This window comes from Bos taurus, chromosome 6 (assembly GCF_002263795.3).
Source record: "Bos taurus isolate L1 Dominette 01449 registration number 42190680 breed Hereford chromosome 6, ARS-UCD2.0, whole genome shotgun sequence".
Taxonomy (NCBI): domain Eukaryota; kingdom Metazoa; phylum Chordata; class Mammalia; order Artiodactyla; family Bovidae; genus Bos; species Bos taurus.
In genome coordinates this window covers 67,520,354-67,541,060 of record NC_037333.1, presented here as the reverse complement: position 1 = coordinate 67,541,060, position 20,707 = coordinate 67,520,354, and the positions used below count along the sequence as shown (strand labels likewise).

The window sequence follows — 20,707 nt, the reverse complement described above, 5'->3', positions numbered from 1 at the left end:
TAGTCATGTACGGATGTGAGAGTTGGACCATAAAGAAAGCTCAGTGCCAAAGAATTGATGTTTTAAACTGTGGTGTTGGAGAAGACTCTTGAGAGTCCCTTGGACTGCCAGGAGATCAAACCAGTCAGTCTTTAAAGAAGTCAATTCTGAATATTCATTGGAAAGCCTGATACTGAAGCTGAAGCTCCAATACTTTGGCCACCTGATACAAAGAGCCAATTCATTGGAGAAAAGACGCTGATGCTGGGAAAGATTGAAGGCAAGAGGAGAAGGGGACGACAGAGGATAAGATGGTTGGATGGCATCACTGACTCAGTGGACATGAGTTTGAGCAAGCTCTGGGAGATGGTGAAGGACAGGGACGCCTGGTGTGCTGCAGTGCATGGGTGGCAAAGAGTCAGATACCACTGAGACTGAACAACCAGTGTGGCCTGGCACAACTCAGTTGCCTGGTCCATAAAATGCAGATAACAGTATTCTTTGTAGAGAGTTGTAGAAAAGATTGCATAGGGATCAGCAAAATGAGTGAAGGGCATCAAAGGTGGAAAATTCCAGTTATAAAATAAGTCATGGGAATGTAACACACAGCATGGCAACTATAGTTAATAATACTATATATATATATATATTGCATGTTTGAAAGTTGCTAAAAGGAGATTTTAAAAATCTTCATCCAAGGGGAGGGGTGGGGTAATTTTTTTTGGTAACTACAAATAGTGAGGGATGTTAACTAGATTTACTGAGTAATCATTTTGCAACGTATACAAATATTGAATCATTATGTTGAGCTCCTAAAATTAATATAATGCTATGCCAATTACACTGCAAAAAAAGACAAGCCAAAACAAGCCTGCAGATAAGTGGAAGTAGCCGTCTCGTCCAAGGAGGGTGTTCAATAAATGGTTGTCGCTCTTTTCCTTGGGAGGAAAGAAGTTATTTGTAAGGCAATCGAGGAAGTATTCAGTAGAATCTACCGGGTGTCTGGACAAGCCTTGGGGGTGGAGTCGGAGGTTCCAACAGGAGCCGGGTTTCAGCCGGGGCAGTTGTGTGTGGGTGAGGCCACCAAGAGAGAAAGGGACTGCGAGGCGGGGGATGGGGTGCACTTGTTGAATGACTCACGCGAGGAAGCGAGGGGCGGGGCGCCACGGGGGCGGAGCGAGAGGAAGAAAGAGGCGGAGGGAAGCTCCAGAGCACAGGCGAGGTCCTGGAAGCGAGCGCGGTAAGGGGACCACGATAAGGGCTCCCGGGGGTCGCCAGGGGCGGGCGCGGGCACCCGGGAAGCCGGAGCATCCGAGGTGCAGCCACGGCCGCACAGGGTGGCGAGCTTGGCTGGGCGCGCGAGGGAGACGCGGCCTGCGAGGAGATCCTCAGCCCCGCGGGTGTGCCCACTTGAGGGGTGGGGGCAGGTAACAGCGGGTGCGATAGCGACAGGGGGTGGCCTTCTTTGACTACATGACTTCTGGGGTCCTCAGGACGGTGGTACTTAGCCTAGAATCGCCCCTTACTGGCCCGGCTCCGGATGCGACCCCGATGGCAGCAATTTCCTGCAAGCTGATCCCGCTCCACCCCCAACCCCACTCCCAGTCCCTGCTCCCCTACCAGAAAGTGCAGGGACCCTCCCTAGCTGTGTCCGATCGCACGCCCCCACCCCCCTATCCTGCCGATCGCCTCCCTCCCACTGCCCACCCGTCAGGACTTCTGCCACCTCACCCCCAACAACTAAAGAAGCAGAGGGACCCCAAACCAGATCTGGGCATAGGGTGGGGGCTGCACCTTTAGGCAACACCCTGAGAAGCCCAGCTTAGATGTGGACTGAAGGCTAGATGTGTGTGAAGGGACTTCACCACCAAAGCCCAGTTGTAGTGTTTTTGCTTCCGGATTTGAGGCAATGGCCTAACTAGGCAAAGATAATCTAATTTGGCCTTATGTCAGCAAAGACTTCCTGGAAGTCCTCAAGAAATAGGGTGCTCAGTGTTCTGACAGCTGCCCCTTACTGCTCACACACTCACTGTGTGCTGGTTGTGGAGCTGCCGACTTGTGGACCTCACCCTTCATCCTTGTACTAGCCCCTTAAGGTCCATTACCCGCACTTGGCAGTTGAGAAGCTGTGGCACAGACACTTCAAGTTACTTACCCCAAAGCCAGGCTACCAAGTAGTCAGGATCTGAACTCAGGTCTTCCTGATTCCAAGACTTTCCACCCTAGGGCATCATACTCCCGCTATAATAACATCAAGCACCGAAAGTGAAACTTGGTCAAGTATGGATTCCCTTGGCTGATATTCCTGGCAGCTTAGTAGGAAACTGAATTGTGTATGAAAATATGTTCATTTTGCATGAAAGTCAGTGGTTGTCATGGAGTCTGGACCTGCAGAGGACAGTGGCCCATTGACTGGGCAGGAGGTTGGGTAGGGTTCATGGTCCACCTGGACTATGCCCGTTGTTCTGAGCCACATGACACTGATGATTTATTTCTTCCTCAGACACTTTTCCACTTTGTATCAGCTCTTCTTTCTCAGTCCTCTCCTTGGCCTGTTGTTCTTCCTCCTGTTGGTATTCCCTTGGCCTCGATGTTCACATTCTCCAGTACTCTTCTTACACAATTTTATTCCTGTTTCCTACTTTACCTATCATTTCCTAGATGGCAACTTCCAAACTGATCTTTCCAGCCTACTCTTAATCTGTAACTCTAGACTCAAATCCTCAAATATTCTAATCCCTAATGGTTAATTCCAATGTATGCCCCCACAGGCACCCAAATCCAACATTTCCAGATGCAAAATTATCATCTCTAGCCTTCCCACAAGGGTCTTGGTTCAGGCCTCTTGACTTCATTCCCTAGACTATGATAGCACTTTCCAATCTGGTCTCCCTGCCCCTGGAGTCCATCCACTCTCCACAGGCTGTCTTGAAAGCTCAAGAGTCTTAGTCTTTGGTGTCTTCAGATCTAACCAGAGAGAACATGCCTTTTTTCCTCTCCTTCCTCAGCACCCTGTGCCTACCTCTAGGGAAGACTTCTACATGTTGTATAACTGCCTGTCTTCCCTGTAGACTGTGAGTTACTTTAGTATTGATGTCGTCTTCTTTTGTAGCCTTTGGTCTGGCACATAATAGACACTCAGTAAATATTTGTGTAAGTTAATGACCTGGTAATGAATTGAAATTTTTCAGGGTAGTTTATAAGTCTTAAGGGCTTCCCTGGTGGCTCAGATGGTAAGTAATCTGCCTGCAACATAGGAGACCCGGGTTGGATCCCTGGGTTGGGAAGATCCTCTAAAGAAGGGAATGGCTACCCACTCCAGTATTCTTGCTTAGAGAATTCCATGGACAGAGGGAGCCTGGTAGGCTACACAGTCCATGGGGTCCAAAGAGTCAGACACGGTCGTGACTGACACTGTAGGTTGTAAAACATTTCACTCTGCCTTCTTTGACATCTCACTCCACTCCACCTCTGATCTGTCACCATCAGTCTGTTAGTATGTGTGTGTGTGTTGCTGGGGAAGGAGCATTAGAAAGTGAGTTTGCAGGTGGTTGGAAGTTAAGATTAATGACAAAATGAAAGTAAGTTTTCCAAATAGGGGTGTTGATCCTAAGGGTGTTTTATGGTTGACATAAATGTTCTATCACTGCACAGTGACTCTTATACTTTCCTTAGATAGTGGGTCAACAAGGAAGCTGAGTCCACTCAACTAGAAGAGAGGCGAAGACAAGGTCATCATGGCTTCAGTGTCCACACATGAAAACCAAGAAAAAGGTCCCCATTTGCCACCACCAAGCAAGCAGGTATGTATTTATAATTTGAAGTCTGCCATCTAAAGAGGAATATCATACAGAACTTCCCCTTAAACCTCATCCTTGATCAGTTGTCTTACTTTCCTCTGCCTGGCACTTTGTAGGATAGGCTCAAGGAAAATAGAACGGAGAAGGAAAGTATGTTTCTGGCTGTCTTGAAAAGGAGACTTTTATTTACAAAATCTTTTCTTTACTCTTCCCTGTTTAGAATTCAACTTAACTAACTCTTCTATAGGTTGTCAGTGACTGAAGAGGTTTCCTTTAGCAGAGCAAAACTCTTTATTGAATCTAACAGAATGTTACATGATGCATGCTTTTTACATTTCTGTTACCAAGGCTAATCATGCTAAGGATATGCTGCTGACTGTAGTTACTGTTCAAGATGGCAGAGCCCTGAACTACTAAATTAGTCATCAGATTGAGAACCCAAGTGTTAACTGGGGCACAGTTTTTCAGCTTGTTGAGAATGAAGATTGTGTGTCTTGGGGACACATGAATGAAGAAAAGAGAAGGTATTGTGATAGGTAAATAGAGTTCATGTTCTCTGAGGTCAACTTTTCAAGCTAAAAATGGGTTATGGAGATTATATTTAAGAGCAAAGCTTAGGAGAGGCAAATAGACAAATGATATCATGTCACAAGGAAAAGAATTTAGACACCCAAGTTGCCTCTGTGAAATGGAGAGCCGTAAAACATTTATGGCTCTACAGAAAAGGCTCACCAGAGCTCCCTGAGGACACTCTCTGCTGGTACTTCAGTCTTGACTGCAGGACTCACAGCAGCTGTGATAGTCGGGTTCCCTGACCCTGCATGTGTGTGTTTAGGGGAGGGGAAGGAGAGAGATGCTTATTTCTGCCACAGGCAGAACCAAGAAGAAATATTTACACTGGGGGAAGGAGGAGTGTTTGCTGAGCTAACATAAGTGGAGCATAAGAGCAGGTCCTTCTCTGGTTGCTGTGGCTCACCCTGACCACTGCTTCCGCGTGCTGCACTGGGGGAGCTGTAGAGGAAGAAGAGAGGACTTGCCTGCTTGGGTGGTAGGTAGAGCTCTGAAGGCACTGGCACCACAGGGTCCTTGTACCTCACCATCATGCACGTAAAGTGCTTGGCACAGTGCCTGGCCCAGGGGCAAGTGTTTGAGAAATGGTAATCACCGTTCACACTGACATCTACTACAGAAAGTCCAAAAAGACCATTTGCAAAATCAACAGGGTGAACTTCAAAAGCCATAGACTTCACCTCAACAAGAAAATCACTAAAATTCCAAGAGATAAAAGGAAAAGGACCTACATAAGTAATTCACAAACAAGGAAATATAAGTGTGATTTAAGGAAAAATTTCAATAAAGTTTGTTTCTAAAAAACAAATGAATCACCCACAGAATGGGAAAAATTATTTATGAATTATATGTCTGATAAGGGTTTAGTATCCATAATATATAAAGAGCTCTTACAACTCAACAACAGAAAGACAACCTAATTTGAAAAAATGAGCAAAGGGCTTGATTAGGTATTTCTCCAAAGAAGATATACACATGGCCAAAATTCTGATGAAAAGATACTTAATGGAAAATGCAAATCACAACCACCATTTCACAACCACTAGCATGACCATAATCAAAAACAGAAACAATTTAGTTTTTTTAGTTTAAACAAATTAAATAGTTTATATTAAAAGCATTTAATGTGCTAATTTAAAAAAATAAATACTGGGGTTCACCCCCTGGTAAGGGAACTAAGATCCCATAAATTGCACAGTGCAACTAACAGAAAAGAAAGAAAACAGAAAATAACAAGTGTTGACAAGGATATAGAAAAATTGAAAACCTCATACATTGTTGCTGGGATTGTAAAATGGTGCAGCTCCTGTGGAAAACAGTTTGGCAGTTCCCCAATAAGTTAAACACAGAGTTACAACATGGCCCAGCAGAGTGGAAAACTAAAACTTGTACAGGAATGTTCACAGCAGCATTATTCACAATAGTCCGACAGTGGAAACAGTCCAGATATCCATCAATGGATGAATGGATAAACAGAATGTGTTATGTGCATACACTGGAACATTACTGAGCCATAAAAAGGAATGAAATACATATTTACATCGTGCATGAACCTTTGACACATTACACAAAGGAAAAGAAGCTAACCACACAAGGTCACATGCAGTATGATATTGTTTGTACAAAATATCCAGAATAGGCAGATCCAAAAGGCAGATTAATGGTTGCTAGGTGATTAGGGAATGAGGAGAGACTCCTCAATGGGTATGGAATTTCCTTTGAGGGTGATGAAAAAGTTCTGGAACTAGATAGATATGGCTGCACAATATTATAGATATACTTAATGCCATTTGTTGTCTGCTTTTTATTGTATACGATGATTAAACACATTTTTGTAAACCAACTATACTTTAATATAGAAATTTTTTTAAAATAAAGTATACCAGAGTATGAAAAAAAATTTTAAGTAAAATGGTTAAAATGGTAACTATTACGGGTATTTTACCATAATAAAAATTTAATGAGTCACTGAACAACAAAAGATTACAGCCCAAGGAGTGAGTAGCATTGCAGGGGAAGCGTGCAGAGGCTAGAAGAAGAAAATGTGGGGACTTCCCTGGTGGTCCAGTGGCTAAGACTCTGAGCTTCCAATGCAGGGGGCCAGGGTTCAGTCCCTGGTCAGGGAACTAGAGCCCGCATGCCACAACTAAGAACTGGTGCCGCCTAGTTAAATAAATATTTTAAAAAGAAAATGTGGCCTCAGCAGTAACACATTCTGACCAGATATCTGCTTCATGCTCGCTAAACCATGAATCACTGTTTGCTTCTCAAAAAAATTCTTTTCTTGCTCAAGTTCACCCAGCGCTTGCATCTGCAAAGCACTGGCTGAAACCGGCTATTGCTCAGTGCTGGCAGCCGGGATCCAAGGCACACACGCTGTGAGACCAGAGGGAAGAGACCTCCTTGCCCTCCTCGGGGGGAAAATAGAACAGATGCTTTTCTGATGATTTCAGTCAACTCATCATGTAACTTCCCTTGCAGAGTCTGTTGTTTTGTCCAAAATCAAAACTGCACATCCACAGATCAGAGATTTCAAAGATTATCCGGGAATGTCAAGAAGAAAGTTTCTGGAAGAGAGGTAATCGCACCCCTCTTAATTGTCGTTAACACTGTATTTGCTGCCTAATATAAACTGCCTAATATCATATTAGAATTATGGTAATGATTTTTTTTTTTTAGCAGGAACTTTGCATAATTCCGGGAAGAACGTTGGTATCTGAGGCTGTTTGGAATTTAAATCCATATTGAGACTTTTTTAAGGGCAGGGACAGTATCTGATGTAGGAGCTGTTTACCTTCCTTAGCAGAAAGTGATTCACCCCTAACACTTTCCTTCATGTGACCGAGAAAGTGAACCAGGAGTGTTAACTTAGAATTTCTTGAAAGAGTAGACCTTCCACAATTCCACTGGACTCTAACCTTCATCAAGTTCAGGTTCATTGCGCCCTCCTAGAGCCAAGCATGGTGCTTCACATATAAAAATACGTGAACCAGTTAAATATTTGTGGAATGAATGAAGAGTGGGAGCATTCTGTTAATACTTCCCTTACAGTGTCTTGAAATAACTTTTTCTGTCAAGTCTCTTTCTCTTTCTGGGCCTGCTTTATATAAGACAAGGGTGTGAATTCAGGCAGTGCATTAAAGTCCCATCTAATTTTAAAAATTCATGACTTTTCATTTGAAAATGTCATACCAGAGCCTGTAGATATAGTCCCAATATTGCTGGCATAGAGCTAATTTTACTTTGAAATACTCATTTTGATTTCTTAAATTATTCAAATCCAGTATCAGTTGTTTTGGAAATAACACTGTTTAGAAGTTGATATTTGCTATGCATTACTGATTATTGATTATGCTGCTAGAAATTGTTTTCTGATAACCCATGAGTAAGTAATTGAAGTAAGCCCCTAGTAGTTTAAAATTACAGTATGACTCATTTGCCTACCATCAGGTAGATAGATCTGAGTGGAAAAGCTGGTTGCTATTTGATTTGTCTTGGTTACTAGGAAGAGCTAGCAGCTAAGCCAAATCAAATAGTATATATAATCACTTCTCACTGCTTTGGGAAGAAGTCATTTGACACATTTTGACTAGAAACTGCTTTTGCCAGACCAATGTGTCTGTTTTTAAAAATCATCTCTAAACATTGCCCATGTTTACTGCGAATATAGTAATTTTCAGAAAATAAATATATCCAAATCGTGCAACAAAATGGCATTAGACAAAAGCAGGGCACTATCCTAAACAGGATGTGCAGTTTATTGTCCTTTTTTTAAAAAAACTTTTCTGCAGGATTGACATTTTCTAAATATACGGCTCACGGCAACTCCCAAATTCCCCAGCTCAGTGCACACACACATGAATGTGCCTGTGTTGTATGTAGTGATGAGAGAGATGATGCATGGTGGGTGTTGGAGATGGAATTGCAGGGAGTCTAGATTTTGTTATGTTAATGCTGTGCATTAGGTTGAGCGCCTGGGGCAGACCCCAAGAAAATTCTCCATGTGGTGCTTAATATTTGTCAAATAAGTAAAATAACAAATGACTAAGATCTCACTGCCAAAGTAAGAAGAAAAAAACAGAGTAATTCTCCCTGACCTCTAGGGAAGGTGCCAAATTTCAAAATAACAATACTTAAGGGCTTTTTTGTTTTACAGCTCTGCCTTTTTCTCTTGTAAGCATGCTTGTCACCCAAGGACTGGTCCATCATGGTAAGTAAGAGTTGATATTTAGTAAATGTTTTAACTTAAGAAAATCCAGTTTTCTGTGGTCCTCCTGGCAGGTTTTGGTACAATACTTGGCATTTCTGTTTTGGTGAAGGATTTATTTATGCAGGCTTTAGACTGTTTCTAGTCTATGTCCCCATACTTCTTTCCCATAGATGTCCTCTTCCTTGGAATGAGTGACTGTGTTAGGTTACATGGCAAAGGGAAATTAAATTTGAAGATGAAATTAAGACTTCTTTATCCTTTTTGAATTTAAATGTTATAAAATGAAATAATAATGTCTTTATACATTACTTCCTAGGTTATTTAGCAGCGAATCCGAGATTTGGTTCATTGCCTAAAGTTGCACGTAAGTCATAGAAGTTAAAAAACAAAGATTCATTTTTATAAAAAGGTAATGTTTATAGTAACTGGAGATAGGAATGTCCAGGTCAATCTCTCTGAACACTAGTGTCCATTTTTTGCCACATTGCAGTTTTTTAGTTCATTCCACACTTTCTGACAGAAAGCTGAGCAGTAGGGACTTCACCTTAGTCCTCTCTGAAGCGTGGCCTAGGAGGGCCTGGCCGGAGACACAAGAGGACATTGCCAGCAGAGCCTCTGAACAACAGCTCCACAAGGGATTTTAATTTTTTATTTTGGCCAATCTTTTCCAAATATTTTCTATAATGGACATGATAAATGAAGAGTTTTTTAAAATCAGGGCTTTCTGATGACGTTGTTGTTTAGTTGCTAAGTCATGTCTGACTTTTTTGCCACCCCATGGACTATAGCCCTCCAGGCTCCTCTGTCCATGGGATTCTCCAGGCAAGAATACTGGAGTGGGTTGCCATTTTCTCCTCCAGGGGCTCTTCATAACTCAGGGATTGAACCTGAGTCTCCTACACCAGCAGGCAGATTCTTTACCACTGAACCACCAGGGAAGCCCATTTTCTAATATACATTTACCATAAACTTAGGCTTTCACCTTCTTGCACTGATTATACAGAGACCTTTTATGTCCACAGAAGATACATTCTGGTGTACCATCCAAAACCTCATTCCCGGCAGGAATAGCAGGTTAGAAATGTTTTCCATGGTCCTGCCTCGTGACCTCCCTCCCCTGCCTGCAAGATAATGTGGCTCCCCATACTCCATCCATACAGAGAATTAAGGGGTCTCCTACCTAGTGATTTGGAGGCTACCCAGAGCCACAACCCAAGTCCCACCTCTCCCTTCCTGGGTGACCTCACAGACTTGTCTGCCAGTTGGGCCACCCTCTGGCTGCCCATGTCAGAGCATCACCTTGGCTTGCTGTAACCTGGCCCTTCTATCTCCAGTTCAAAACTGAGATCAAAAAGTCTCTAGTTCCCAATCCTGCTCTTTAATAGAGAGCTTCATTCCCAGAGTTTTTGTTCATTGATTTAGTAAGGTACTTTTGATATAAGAATTATTGCTGTTAATAAAGAAAGTTCTAGCAGACAATGCAGGAGGTTCCAAATATTTAAATTGTTTATCTTTCCTAACCTGCTTTTACAGTTGCTGGTATCTTAGGATTTGGCCTTGGAAAAGCATCATATATAGGAGTGTGCCAAAGTAAATTCCATTCCTTTGAAGGCCAGCTGCGTGGAGCTGGTTTCGGTCCAGGGCATAACAGGTTTGTACTCTGTTTGGTTAAGGGATTATAATAAAGGTAACTATTAAAAAGTAAATGAAAGGTCATTCAACCGTTTGTAATATTAAAATAGTTCTAACATTGATATGTTGAAAAAAATTCAAAGTTTGAGTTGTTGCTATTCAACTTCATTAATAATTATAATTTAACTGAGTTACCTATTTTGTTTGCTCATCAAACATTTAGTAAGTACCTACTACCTTCAAGGCATTGTACAAGTGTCTACTGCTGCTGCTGCTGCTGCTAAGTTGCTTCAGTCATGTCCGACTCTGTGTGACCCCATAGATGGCAGCCCACCAGGCTCCCCCCTCCCTGGGATTCTCCAGGCAAGAACACTGGAGTGGGTTGCCATTTCCTTCTCCAATGCATGAAAGGGAAAAGTGAAAGTGAAGTCGCTCAGTCGTGTCCGACTCTTAGCCACCCCATGGAGTGTAGCCTACCAGGCTCCTCCATCCATGGGATTTTCCAGGCAAGAGTACTGGAGTGGGGTGCCATTGCCTTCTCCAGTACAAATGTCTAATGAATGCCTTAATCAGCCAACACAGCTTCTACCGTCACAAGATTACACAAGTTTAACCAGGATTCTCAATTGCAAGACTTCTCAGAGCCTTTACTATTAATATAAGTTGTGATGCTCATGAGGGGATACAAGCAGTAGGCCTCTGGAGTTAGCCACATTACCTCTGCTGTTAGAGTCACTGGGTTCAAAAGCAGTTCTGTTTACTTACTAACTTGTGTGACCTTGGACATGTTTCTTAAATTCTCAAATCTTCAGTTTTCTCATCTGTATAAAATGGCCACCAGAATTTTTTTATGGGATGTTATAAGGAATAGGAATGATTGCTTATGACACTCAGTGAGTGCTCAGTGAATAATAACTATTTCTACCATGGTACTATAGGACTGCTGTTGGGGACACCTTACTCTAAACACCCCATACTTGTTTGAAAGGCAGCACAGCATGCTGACAACAACATTGGACAGGAAGATCATTGTTGGCCTTCTAGTGGATGAAATTCCAGGAGTCTAAAACCGAGAAACAACTCCGATTATTCCTGAGAAAACAAAAGCTTGAAAACTTTAGCTTAGAAAATACTTCTAAATAATCTAAAATACGATGCAAATGAATTTATTTACAAAACAGAAATAGACTCAAAAACATAGAAAATAAACTTATGGTTACCAAAGGGGAAAGGGGGTAAGAATAAATTGGGAGATTGGGATTAACAGATGCACAATTACTATATATAAAATAGATAAACAACAAGGTCTTACTGTATAACCCAGGGAACTATATTCAATATCCTGTAATAAGCCATAATAGAAAATAATATGTATATAAACATATGTATTAGAGTAGGCAATGGCAACCCACTGCAGTATTCTTGCCTGGAGAATCCCAGGGACAGAGGAGCCTGGTGGGCTACAGTTGATGGGGTTGCAAAGAGTCGGACACGACTGAGCAACTAAGCACAAACATGTATATGGAGAACTGAGTCACTTTGCGTACACTAGAAACTAACACAACGTTGTCAATTAGCTATATATCAATTAAATTTTTTTTAATCCCTGAATAATATTGTGTTCAGACGAGAGCTTCCAGTGTCAAAGTACAAAACAACATTTTTGCTTCTGTTTTAGGCACTGCCTGCTTACCTGTGAGGAATGCAAAACAAAGCATGGATTAAGTCAGGAGAGAAGTTCACAGCCTTCAGCTTCCTAAACTCTGTGTGTGGGCACCGAAGCCTTGAAGAGCATCTGAATTTGTGTACCTTTAAAATGTCAAGTGTACTTTAAAATAACTTGCATATTGTGGAACAGCAACATTGTGATTCTCTTGCTCTATTGAAATGCTTTCCTGTTAATTCTCAATTGAATTGAGCATTCCATGTTTTCTGCTGTTTAAGAACATGTTGGGAGCATTCATACACCAAATAGCATTGCATTGCACTCTCACCTCCTTACAGCTAAATGAAAGAGTTTGAAGTCTTCTCTGATTCACCCCCATTCACCCCCATTTCACTCTTGCTTTTGTTCAGGGTTTTAAGATCTCTGATAGAGAACAGGAATGAACGCTGAGAAACTTGGGAAATCATGCCCAAAGAAAACCAATGTGTATGGAGGTAGAAATACAGAACTACAAGGAAGACTGTGTCTATGGGAAGTGGTTTCTAAAATGTAGGAGCCAAGCTTTTCTAACTTAATGGAAAATATTTCATTTGAGAGCATCGCAATACAAATCAGCTGTCCTTTTAGTGACCTTAGCGATTTCGTGTCTGCCCGGTATGGTGAAGTTTTGGAAAAGCTGGTTGTTTTAGGTTACTTGCTTAGCTCATGGTCAGTTCTCGAGAACTGGGGCTCTTTTATATGCTGCTCGTGGCTTAAAAGAATAAACAAAACTTCTCCAAATGTCCCTCCGGAGCAGTTTGCATATTTCTGGGAAGAATCACTGGAAGAATTAATTCAGAGACTGATAAACTTCAGGGTTTTAAGGGAGCTCAGAGGGAGCCAATCCAACCCCAAGAGTTGCATTCCTATTCTCATGCCAGGTTTTTTTTGCATGAAGACAAACTCTTCCACTGGGGACCCTTTGTCTTTGTTAGGTTGTCTGAGCCCTACGTGAACATTTCTGCATCTTTGTACTTTCTCAGGAAAATGCTGTATATATGTGTCACCATTCATTTAATGAAGGTGTGTGTATGTACACTTTACATTTTACTTAATTCATCTTGAAAACTGTATCATGGAGGTAAAAAGGAAAACCTCATTGAAAGTTAATGCTTAAAAATAAAAAAATTCAAAGAGAAAAAAATTAATGCTTGATATATATTTTATTTTCTACATCAAAAATATTTAGAAGTTTTTATTTTTACATGGATAGTAAGTGTATGAAATGGAGTAATTTTGACCATGTCTCTTTTTATATTGTGGGCTTCTCTTATGGCTCATATGGTAAAGAATCTGCCTGCAATGCAGGAGACTCCGGTTTGACACTGGGGTAGAGAAGATCCCCTGTAGAAGGAGATAACAACCCACTCCAGTTTTCTTGCCTGGAGAATCCCATGGGCAGAGGAGACTGTTAGGCTATAGTCCATGGGGTTGCGAAGAGTCAGACACAACTGAGCAACTAACACTCACACACTTTTATATTACATATCCTGGGTTTTCTTCCTGTCAATAAAATTCTGTTTGTGTAAATCAGGATGCAGAGCCAATATCCTGGGTTCTTTGGGTGCAGTTTGACTCCTGGTTCTGACAACTAGCAATTGATGACTCTGTGTTATCTCAGCTATTAGCAGAAACTCAGAATTGGGCACATTTATTTCCTGTGTTCCAGAAAATGAATTCCCAGGGATCAGAGTATTTTCACATTGTTAAGCACAGCAAGTCAATGTGAAAACCCATCTTGGGGCAGTGGGGAAGGATGAATCTATTATTGCTGAAAGGGAACATTATGCTTATTGCTGACAACTTCATAGTCCTTCTGACTCCAATTGGGTTTATGGTTTGGGCTCTCTGATTTTCCTAAGTGGATAAGTTTCTTATTGAAACAGTTTATCACAGTGATCTTAGTGCAAAAGAAAATCAATCAGGGAAAAAACCTCGAAGGTCAGCCAATAATTCTTGAATATTTTGCTGCATTATCTGTTGTGTTTATTAGGAAACAGGTGTCTGAGGGTGGCTCTGTTTTTGCAGGAAAGATTTAAAGGAGCAGCATTTGTCTGTTAGCATTTAGCAGTTATCAACACTCACCAACAAAGTGATCATAAGTTTTTGAAGCAGTATTTTCATGATTTACAACTAAAACCTTGGCAAAGAACAAGATAAAATTGTACATAAATTTGCATAAAGGAAAGAACTGAAGAGACTACATGGTAAACATTGGATATCTAACCAGCTTCCTTGGCAAAACTTTCCTTATTCCTTACTGGACTGATGTTCAAGAGTGAAGAAAATGGAAAGTTTTCACATTTGGTTTTTGGAATTTAAAATGTAATGTTTAGATACTGCAAAGAAATATAGGAAAACAATAAAATGGGAAAGACTAGAGAAAAGTAGAGATACCAAGGGAACATTTCATGCAAAGATAGGCACAATAAAGGACAGAAATGGTAGAGACCTAACAGAAGCAGAAGATATTAAGAGGTGGCAAGAATACTCAGAAGAACTGTATAAAAAAGATCTTGACCACCCAGATAATCACAATGGTGTGATCACTCACCTAGAGCCAGACATCCTGGAATGCGAAGTTAAGTGGGCCTTAGGAAGCATCACTATGAACAAAGCTAATGGAGGTGATGGAATTCTAGTTGAGCTATTTCAAATCCTAAAAGATGATGCTGTGAAAGTGCTGCACTCCATATGCCAGCAAATTTGGAAAACTCAGCAGTGGCCACAGGACTGGAAAAGGTCAGTTTTCATTCCAATCCCAAAGAAAGGCAATGCCAAAGAATGCTCAAACTTCCACACAATTGCACTCATCTCACATGCTAGTAAAGTAATGCTCATAATTCTCCAAGCCAGGCTTCAACAATACGTGAACCATGAACTTCCAGGTGTTCAAGCTGGTTGTAGAAAAGGCAGAGGAACCAGAGATCAAATTGCCAACATCCACTGGATCACTGAAAAAGCAAGAGAGCTGCTTTATTGGCTACGCCAAAGCTTTTGACTGTATGGATCACAATAAACTATGGAAAATCTTTAAAGAGATGGGAATACCAGACCACCTGACCTGCCTCCTGAGAAATCTGTATGCAGGTCAGGAAGCAACAGTTAGAACTGGACATGGAACAACAGACTGGTTCTAAATCGGGAAAGGAGTACATCAAGGCTGTATATTGTCACCCTGCTTATTTAACTTATATACAGAGGACATCATGAGAAATGCTGGGCTGGATGAAGCACAAGCTGGAATCAAGATTGCTGGGAGAAATATCAATAACCTCAGATATGCAGATGACACCACCCTTATGGCAGAAAGCGAAGAGGAACTAAAAAGCCTCTTGATGAAAGTGAAAGAGGAGACTGAAAAGTTAGCTTAAAACTCAACATTCAGAAAACTAAGATCATAGCATCTGCTCCCATCACTTCATGGTAAATAGATGGGGAAACAGTGGAAACAGTGCCAGACTTTATTTTGGGGGGCTCCAAAATCACTGCAGATGGTGACTGCAGCCATGAAATTAAAAGACACTTGCTCCTTGGAAGGAAAACTATGACCAACCTAGACAGCATATTCAAAAGCAGAGACATTACTTTGCCAACAAAGGTCCTTCAAGTCAAAGCTATGGTTTTCCCAGTAGTCATGTTTGGATGAGAGAGTTGGACTATAAAGAAAACTGAGCGCTGAAGAACTGATGCTTTTGAACTGTGGTGTTGGAGAAGACTCTTGAGAGTCCCTTGGACTGCAAGGAGATCCAACCAGTCCATCCTAAAGGAAATCAGTCCTGAATATTCATTGGAAGGCCTGATGCTGAAGCTGAAACTCCAATACTTTGGTACCTGATGCTAAAAACTGACTCATTTTAAAAGACCCTGAAGCTGGGAAAGATTGAAGGCAGGAGGAGAAGGGGACAACAGAGGATGAGATGGTTGGATGGCATCACCAACTCAATGGACATGGGTTTGAGTAAACTCCAGGAGCTGGCGATGGACAAGGAAGCCTAGCATGCTGCAGTCCATGGGATCACAAAGAGTCAGATATGACTGAGTGACCAAACTGACTGAGATACTTTATTCGTGGATGTACCTATAAGAAGAGACAAACGATATGTGAAATCAACAAGTGTTGTCCTGCATGTGTATTTTTAGATAACATGGTAAAATGTTCTTAACTGTGGCATGCGTACATGCTAGGTTGCTTCAGTTGTGTCTGACTCTTTGCAACCGCATGTCTGTAGTTTGCCAGGCTCCTCTGTCCATGGGATTTCCCAGGCAAGAATACTGGAGTGTGTTGCCATTATCTCCTCCAGAGGATCTTCCCAACCCAGAGATCAAACCCATACATCTTATGTATCCTGCATTGGCAAGCAGACTCTTTACCACTAGCACGATGTGGGAAGCCCATTAATAGTGGAGAAGGGCAGTAATGAGAATAAGGATGATCCTCATCCAATCAGAAAACAGCATTGAAGTGATTTATTTTACTCCCATGTGACACTTCCTGAATATACATTAGAAGGACTGATACTGAAGCTGAAACTCCAGTACTCTGGTCACCTGATAGGAAGAACTGACTCACTGGAAAAGGCCCTAATGCTGGCAAAGATTGAGGGCAGGAGGAGAAGGGGATGACAGAGGATGAGATTATTGGATGGTATCACCGACTTGATGGACATGAGTTTGAGCAAGCTCCAGGGGGGTTGGTGATGGACAGGGAAGCCGGGCATGCTATAGTCCATGGGTTTGCAAAGAGTCAGACACGACTGAGTGATGAACTGAACTGACACTCCAGTGATGCCAGAAGTGTGTTTCTGTCTTAGGTAACATATGTATGGATGACTAGAAAGGACTCTATAAAAGATATTTTAAATTCTGAGACATTGCTTAAACGTTCCACCCAGTATTAGCTAGGGTGACCATTTGTTTCTAAATTTTGCTTCGGTGTGATCCTGAAGTTCAAAAGTTATTGCTGGAGTTTAACTATATTCTACATGAAATAAACATCTCACAATTTAAAAAATAGTAGCAAAATCCTCTTATGTCTGATTCATTTACCAAAGTACATCATAATTTCCAGAATTTTCAATATATATTGTTATCTATCTATAACTATATATAGATATACTGTATACAATGCTAATGTATTTTCTAAATTCTCATTTAAGCAAAGATTTTCTCTTCCTGTGCTGTCAGAATGATTCTCCTAGTTTCTGTTAACATTGTGATAGTAATGATACTTATCTTGAATGACTTAAGTAATGAAAATGTCATGTAGGTAATTTTCTTACTATTCAACAATGGAATTTGCTAATCAACAGAAAACATTTTCACTTTGAAACTCTACACCCAAATCTGAACTATAAAATCTGATTTCATAGACATTTATAGCGTTGTAGAGATTTTAGTAATTAACCCAGAGGCTTCAAAGTCTGGGACCAAAACGTGTGGTTGTGTGAAGCTGGACCAGTGGCGTATTATACACTAGCATATTCTTCACTTCCACACACATGCAATAATAGTTGCACCATTAAAGTCAAGGACTTTTAGTTCCTCCTCAACGTGTGTAGCTAATACTCTGAGTCATGTCCTTTGGGATGTTTCAAAGATACTAAAACTCCTAGCAGGTGGGAGAAGTTAACTGTATGCTGCCCACAAAACACACAGACCTCAAACCGTTGGAACCAGAAGGTTGATGATGTCAACTCCCGATTACCTCACCACCAACCAATCAGGCTAAGATCACCGCCTGTCTGCATCATGGTGGTTCGACCTGCTTCTGACCCAGATGCCAGAGGACTACACAGGGGAAAAAGGAGGTGGCACCAGGAAGAACCCTCCCTCTTTTCAGAAAAGCAATGCATATGCCTCCCCCTCATTAAACTTTCCCTAAAATCTTGCCTCAGTCATCCCCTACGTTAAGTTGATTTATGAACTAAGTTCCCATATCTCCATTCTCTGGCCATTGCAAAAGGCTTCAATTTCAGCTTTGAACTCATTTTTGACTGCATGAACCCCAATGGAAAAAGAACCTTCCTTACTGAGGCAGGGGCCTCTGCTGGGCTAGAGCCCAAGCGGGATCCTTATGACCTAATTCGGTAACAAATGGATGTTAGCTATGAGGTTAACAACTACTGCTGTAGTCCAAACCTGTGTGATTGTGTCATGTCTTTGGCCCACGCTAGGCTTTTCCCCATGATCTGCCTTCAAGTCTCATCTGCCTACTTTATGCTTACGCAGCTGGTCATTCTGAACTTCAGTATAACTCGTTATACACTTACCTCTTTTCAATTTCATGGAACTATTTTCAGACTCAACTATCTGTCCTTTTCAGTCCAAAATTTCTGATTAAAGTTTTGTGTCACCTGTACTGAAAACCAGTTTGACCCTTTGCTTTATTAATGTATAATATTCATGTTGTCTAAAAAATCTTTGACTAAAGGACCATCTTGAAGAATTTATATTATAAAATACTTGATTAGATTCTCTCATCTCTAGAAGTGGCTGGGGAAAGAATACGGATGGAAATGGGGAAGTGGCAAGAGAAGGAACCTGGGAGGTTGAAATTAATGATGGTGAGGAAAGAAAATATCAAAAAGGAAGCTCCCTGGGGCTTCCCTGGTGGTCCAGCGGTTAAGATGTCATGTTTCCACTGCGGGGGGCACAGGTTCGATCCCTGGTTGGGGAGCTAAGATTCTATGTCTCACACAACACGGCCAAAAAGTAGGGGGGCGGGGCGGGGCGGGGCGGGGCGGGGCGGGGCCGGGGGCGGGGGCGGGGCGGGGCCGGGGGCGGGGCGGGGGCGGGGGCGGGGGCGGGGGCGGGGGCGGGGGGAGGAAGCTTCCTAACAGCGTTTTGAAAACCAGAGCTTATGATTTGGAAGCCCAGAAATGGCTTCATCCATTAACTCCACAAATATTTTTCAGGACTTTCAATATGCAAGGCAATGTGTTTGAAGACATAGGGATACATACATATATAAAATAATCCCTGCTTTCAAAGAGATTAGTGCAGGAGGTAAGATATTTAAATACATAGCTATAATACAATGTGATGCAATGTCTGCGTGAGATAGATACAAGCTAAATGCCTTTAGAATGCCAGCGGCAGAACTGGTCACTTCTGCTCCCCTTGTGATTGTATTACTGGCTCAATGTTTTTAACGACTCATTTATTTGGGTACGCTGGGTCTTACTTGTGGCACACAGGATCTTTTAGTTGAGGCAAGCAAACTCTTAGTTGCAGCATGAGATCTGGTTCCCTGACCAGGGATTGAACCTGGGTCCCCTGCATTGGAAGTACAAGGGAAGACCCTTGAGTAAGCCAATTCCTTCTCTCTCTTTACATGCAAGCTTCTTGTCATATAATTTTGTATTTCTCTCCCATTGTTAGTGGGATGCACTTACCTATGTCTTGACCTTGGACTTGTCCATATGACTTGCTTTAGGAAAAATATGAGGCAGAAATGAAGGTATGACAGTTCCAAATTTAGGCCTAGAGTGACCTGTTTCTACTTAGGTCTCTATTGTGTCCGTAAGAACATGCCTAATACTAGTTGCAGACACAACAGACTGATTTATCAGTTTCACAATTTTCTAAGATCTAATTCCTATAATAAATCTCTATCATTCAGAACAATTTTACTTATCAAACTCTTAATACAGAAACTGGGTAGCTGGACATAAGGAGCTGCCATAAAAACCTAAACATGTGGCACTAGTTTGGGAAACACATGGCAGATGGATACTGCAAGACCTTGAGGAGGTTTTCATAAAAACCTAAAGGGCTTGGATGAGGGTAAAAAGGAGGAATTATAGGGAATAAGGGAAAATGTTATTGGAAGCTGGAAGAGACCCTAACTGTGTAGTGAAAAGTCACCCGGTCGTGTCTGACTCTTTGTGACCCCATGGACTACATACAGTCCATGGAATTCTCTAGGCCAGAATACTGGAGTGGGTAGCCTTTCCCTTCTCCAGGGGATCTTCCCAACCCAGAGATCGAACCCAGGTCTCCTGCATTGCAGGCGGATTCTTTACCAGCTGAGCCACAAGGGAAGATTGTGTAGCAGAGTTTAGCAAAACTGCTACCTGTGGTAAAATGGAAAATAAAAAAATACGTACCTAATAAACTTGATCTAGTGATTTCAGGTCAGTGCTGAGGATGTCACCTGGATTTTTCTAGCTTTGTAAGTAAAATGAGAGGAGAAACCTTACATAAGGAACAAATGTGATTTGGAGAAAACATAAAAGCTCAGAAGAGTCTTTTAAGCCAGGAAAGTGTTCTCATATACAGAAATAGCTTCCAGGCAAAGGTCAAATTCAGAGAAGGGCACCAAGACTTCTTTCAGATCTGAGAAAGATGACAGTGCCTCAGAACGTTTCAGACACAAATGGCCTTCTACAAGTCTTAAAGGTATAACTTTGAAGACCCTGCCCAAGGCTTCCAAGAATTTTAGGGAGGTCGTTCATCAGCCTCACAGGGAGGCCAACGTAGAAGAGACTATTTTAATAGACTTACAGGGGCATTTGTGTAATCGAGTGGACCTAAGAGCTCCACGGGTTTAAAAAATTTTATCAGCTTGGATAGGAATATAGACCTTGGAATCCCTAATTCCTAAGGGAAAGAGGCAGCTCGAGAGCACTATTCAATGGCAATCATGTGCTACCTTTGTGGGAAAGGATGACTCAGAGAGCAGGACCAAGAGCCCCAAGGGTTATGCCTAAATCCTAGTCAAAGCAACACAAGACTTGGCTGGGTTTAAGTGCCAAAGATAAGTGACTGCTGTATGCCTCTCATTCTCATTCACCCTTTAAAAAGGGA

The 20,707-nt window shown here is 41.8% G+C and overlaps 1 protein-coding gene across 2 annotated transcripts; it reads left to right on the top strand.

Annotated features, from left to right (window-relative positions):
* Positions 1-1,154: 1,154 nt before the first annotated feature.
* Positions 1,155-13,044, top strand: OCIAD2 (OCIA domain containing 2). Of its 2 annotated transcripts, none has more exons than XM_005207949.5 (7): positions 1,155-1,219; positions 3,659-3,782; positions 6,831-6,927; positions 8,506-8,559; positions 8,876-8,923; positions 10,093-10,210; positions 11,870-13,044. In XM_005207949.5, the coding sequence occupies exons 2-7, from the start codon at positions 3,717-3,719 to the stop codon at positions 11,949-11,951; spliced, it is 465 nt and encodes a 154-aa protein (XP_005208006.1). In that variant the 5' UTR covers positions 1,155-1,219; positions 3,659-3,716; the 3' UTR covers positions 11,952-13,044.
* The last annotated feature ends 7,663 nt before the right edge of the window (positions 13,045-20,707 follow it).

Coding starts and splice junctions, on each gene's coding strand:
- OCIAD2 (XM_005207949.5), top strand. CDS start 3,717: ATGGCTTCAGTGTCCACACATGAAAACCAAGAAAAAGGTCCCCATTTG. Junction 3,783..6,830: donor TGCCACCACCAAGCAAGCAG/GTATGTATTTAT, acceptor CTTCCCTTGCAG/AGTCTGTTGTTTTGTCCAAA. Junction 8,560..8,875: donor CCAAGGACTGGTCCATCATG/GTAAGTAAGAGT, acceptor ATTACTTCCTAG/GTTATTTAGCAGCGAATCCG.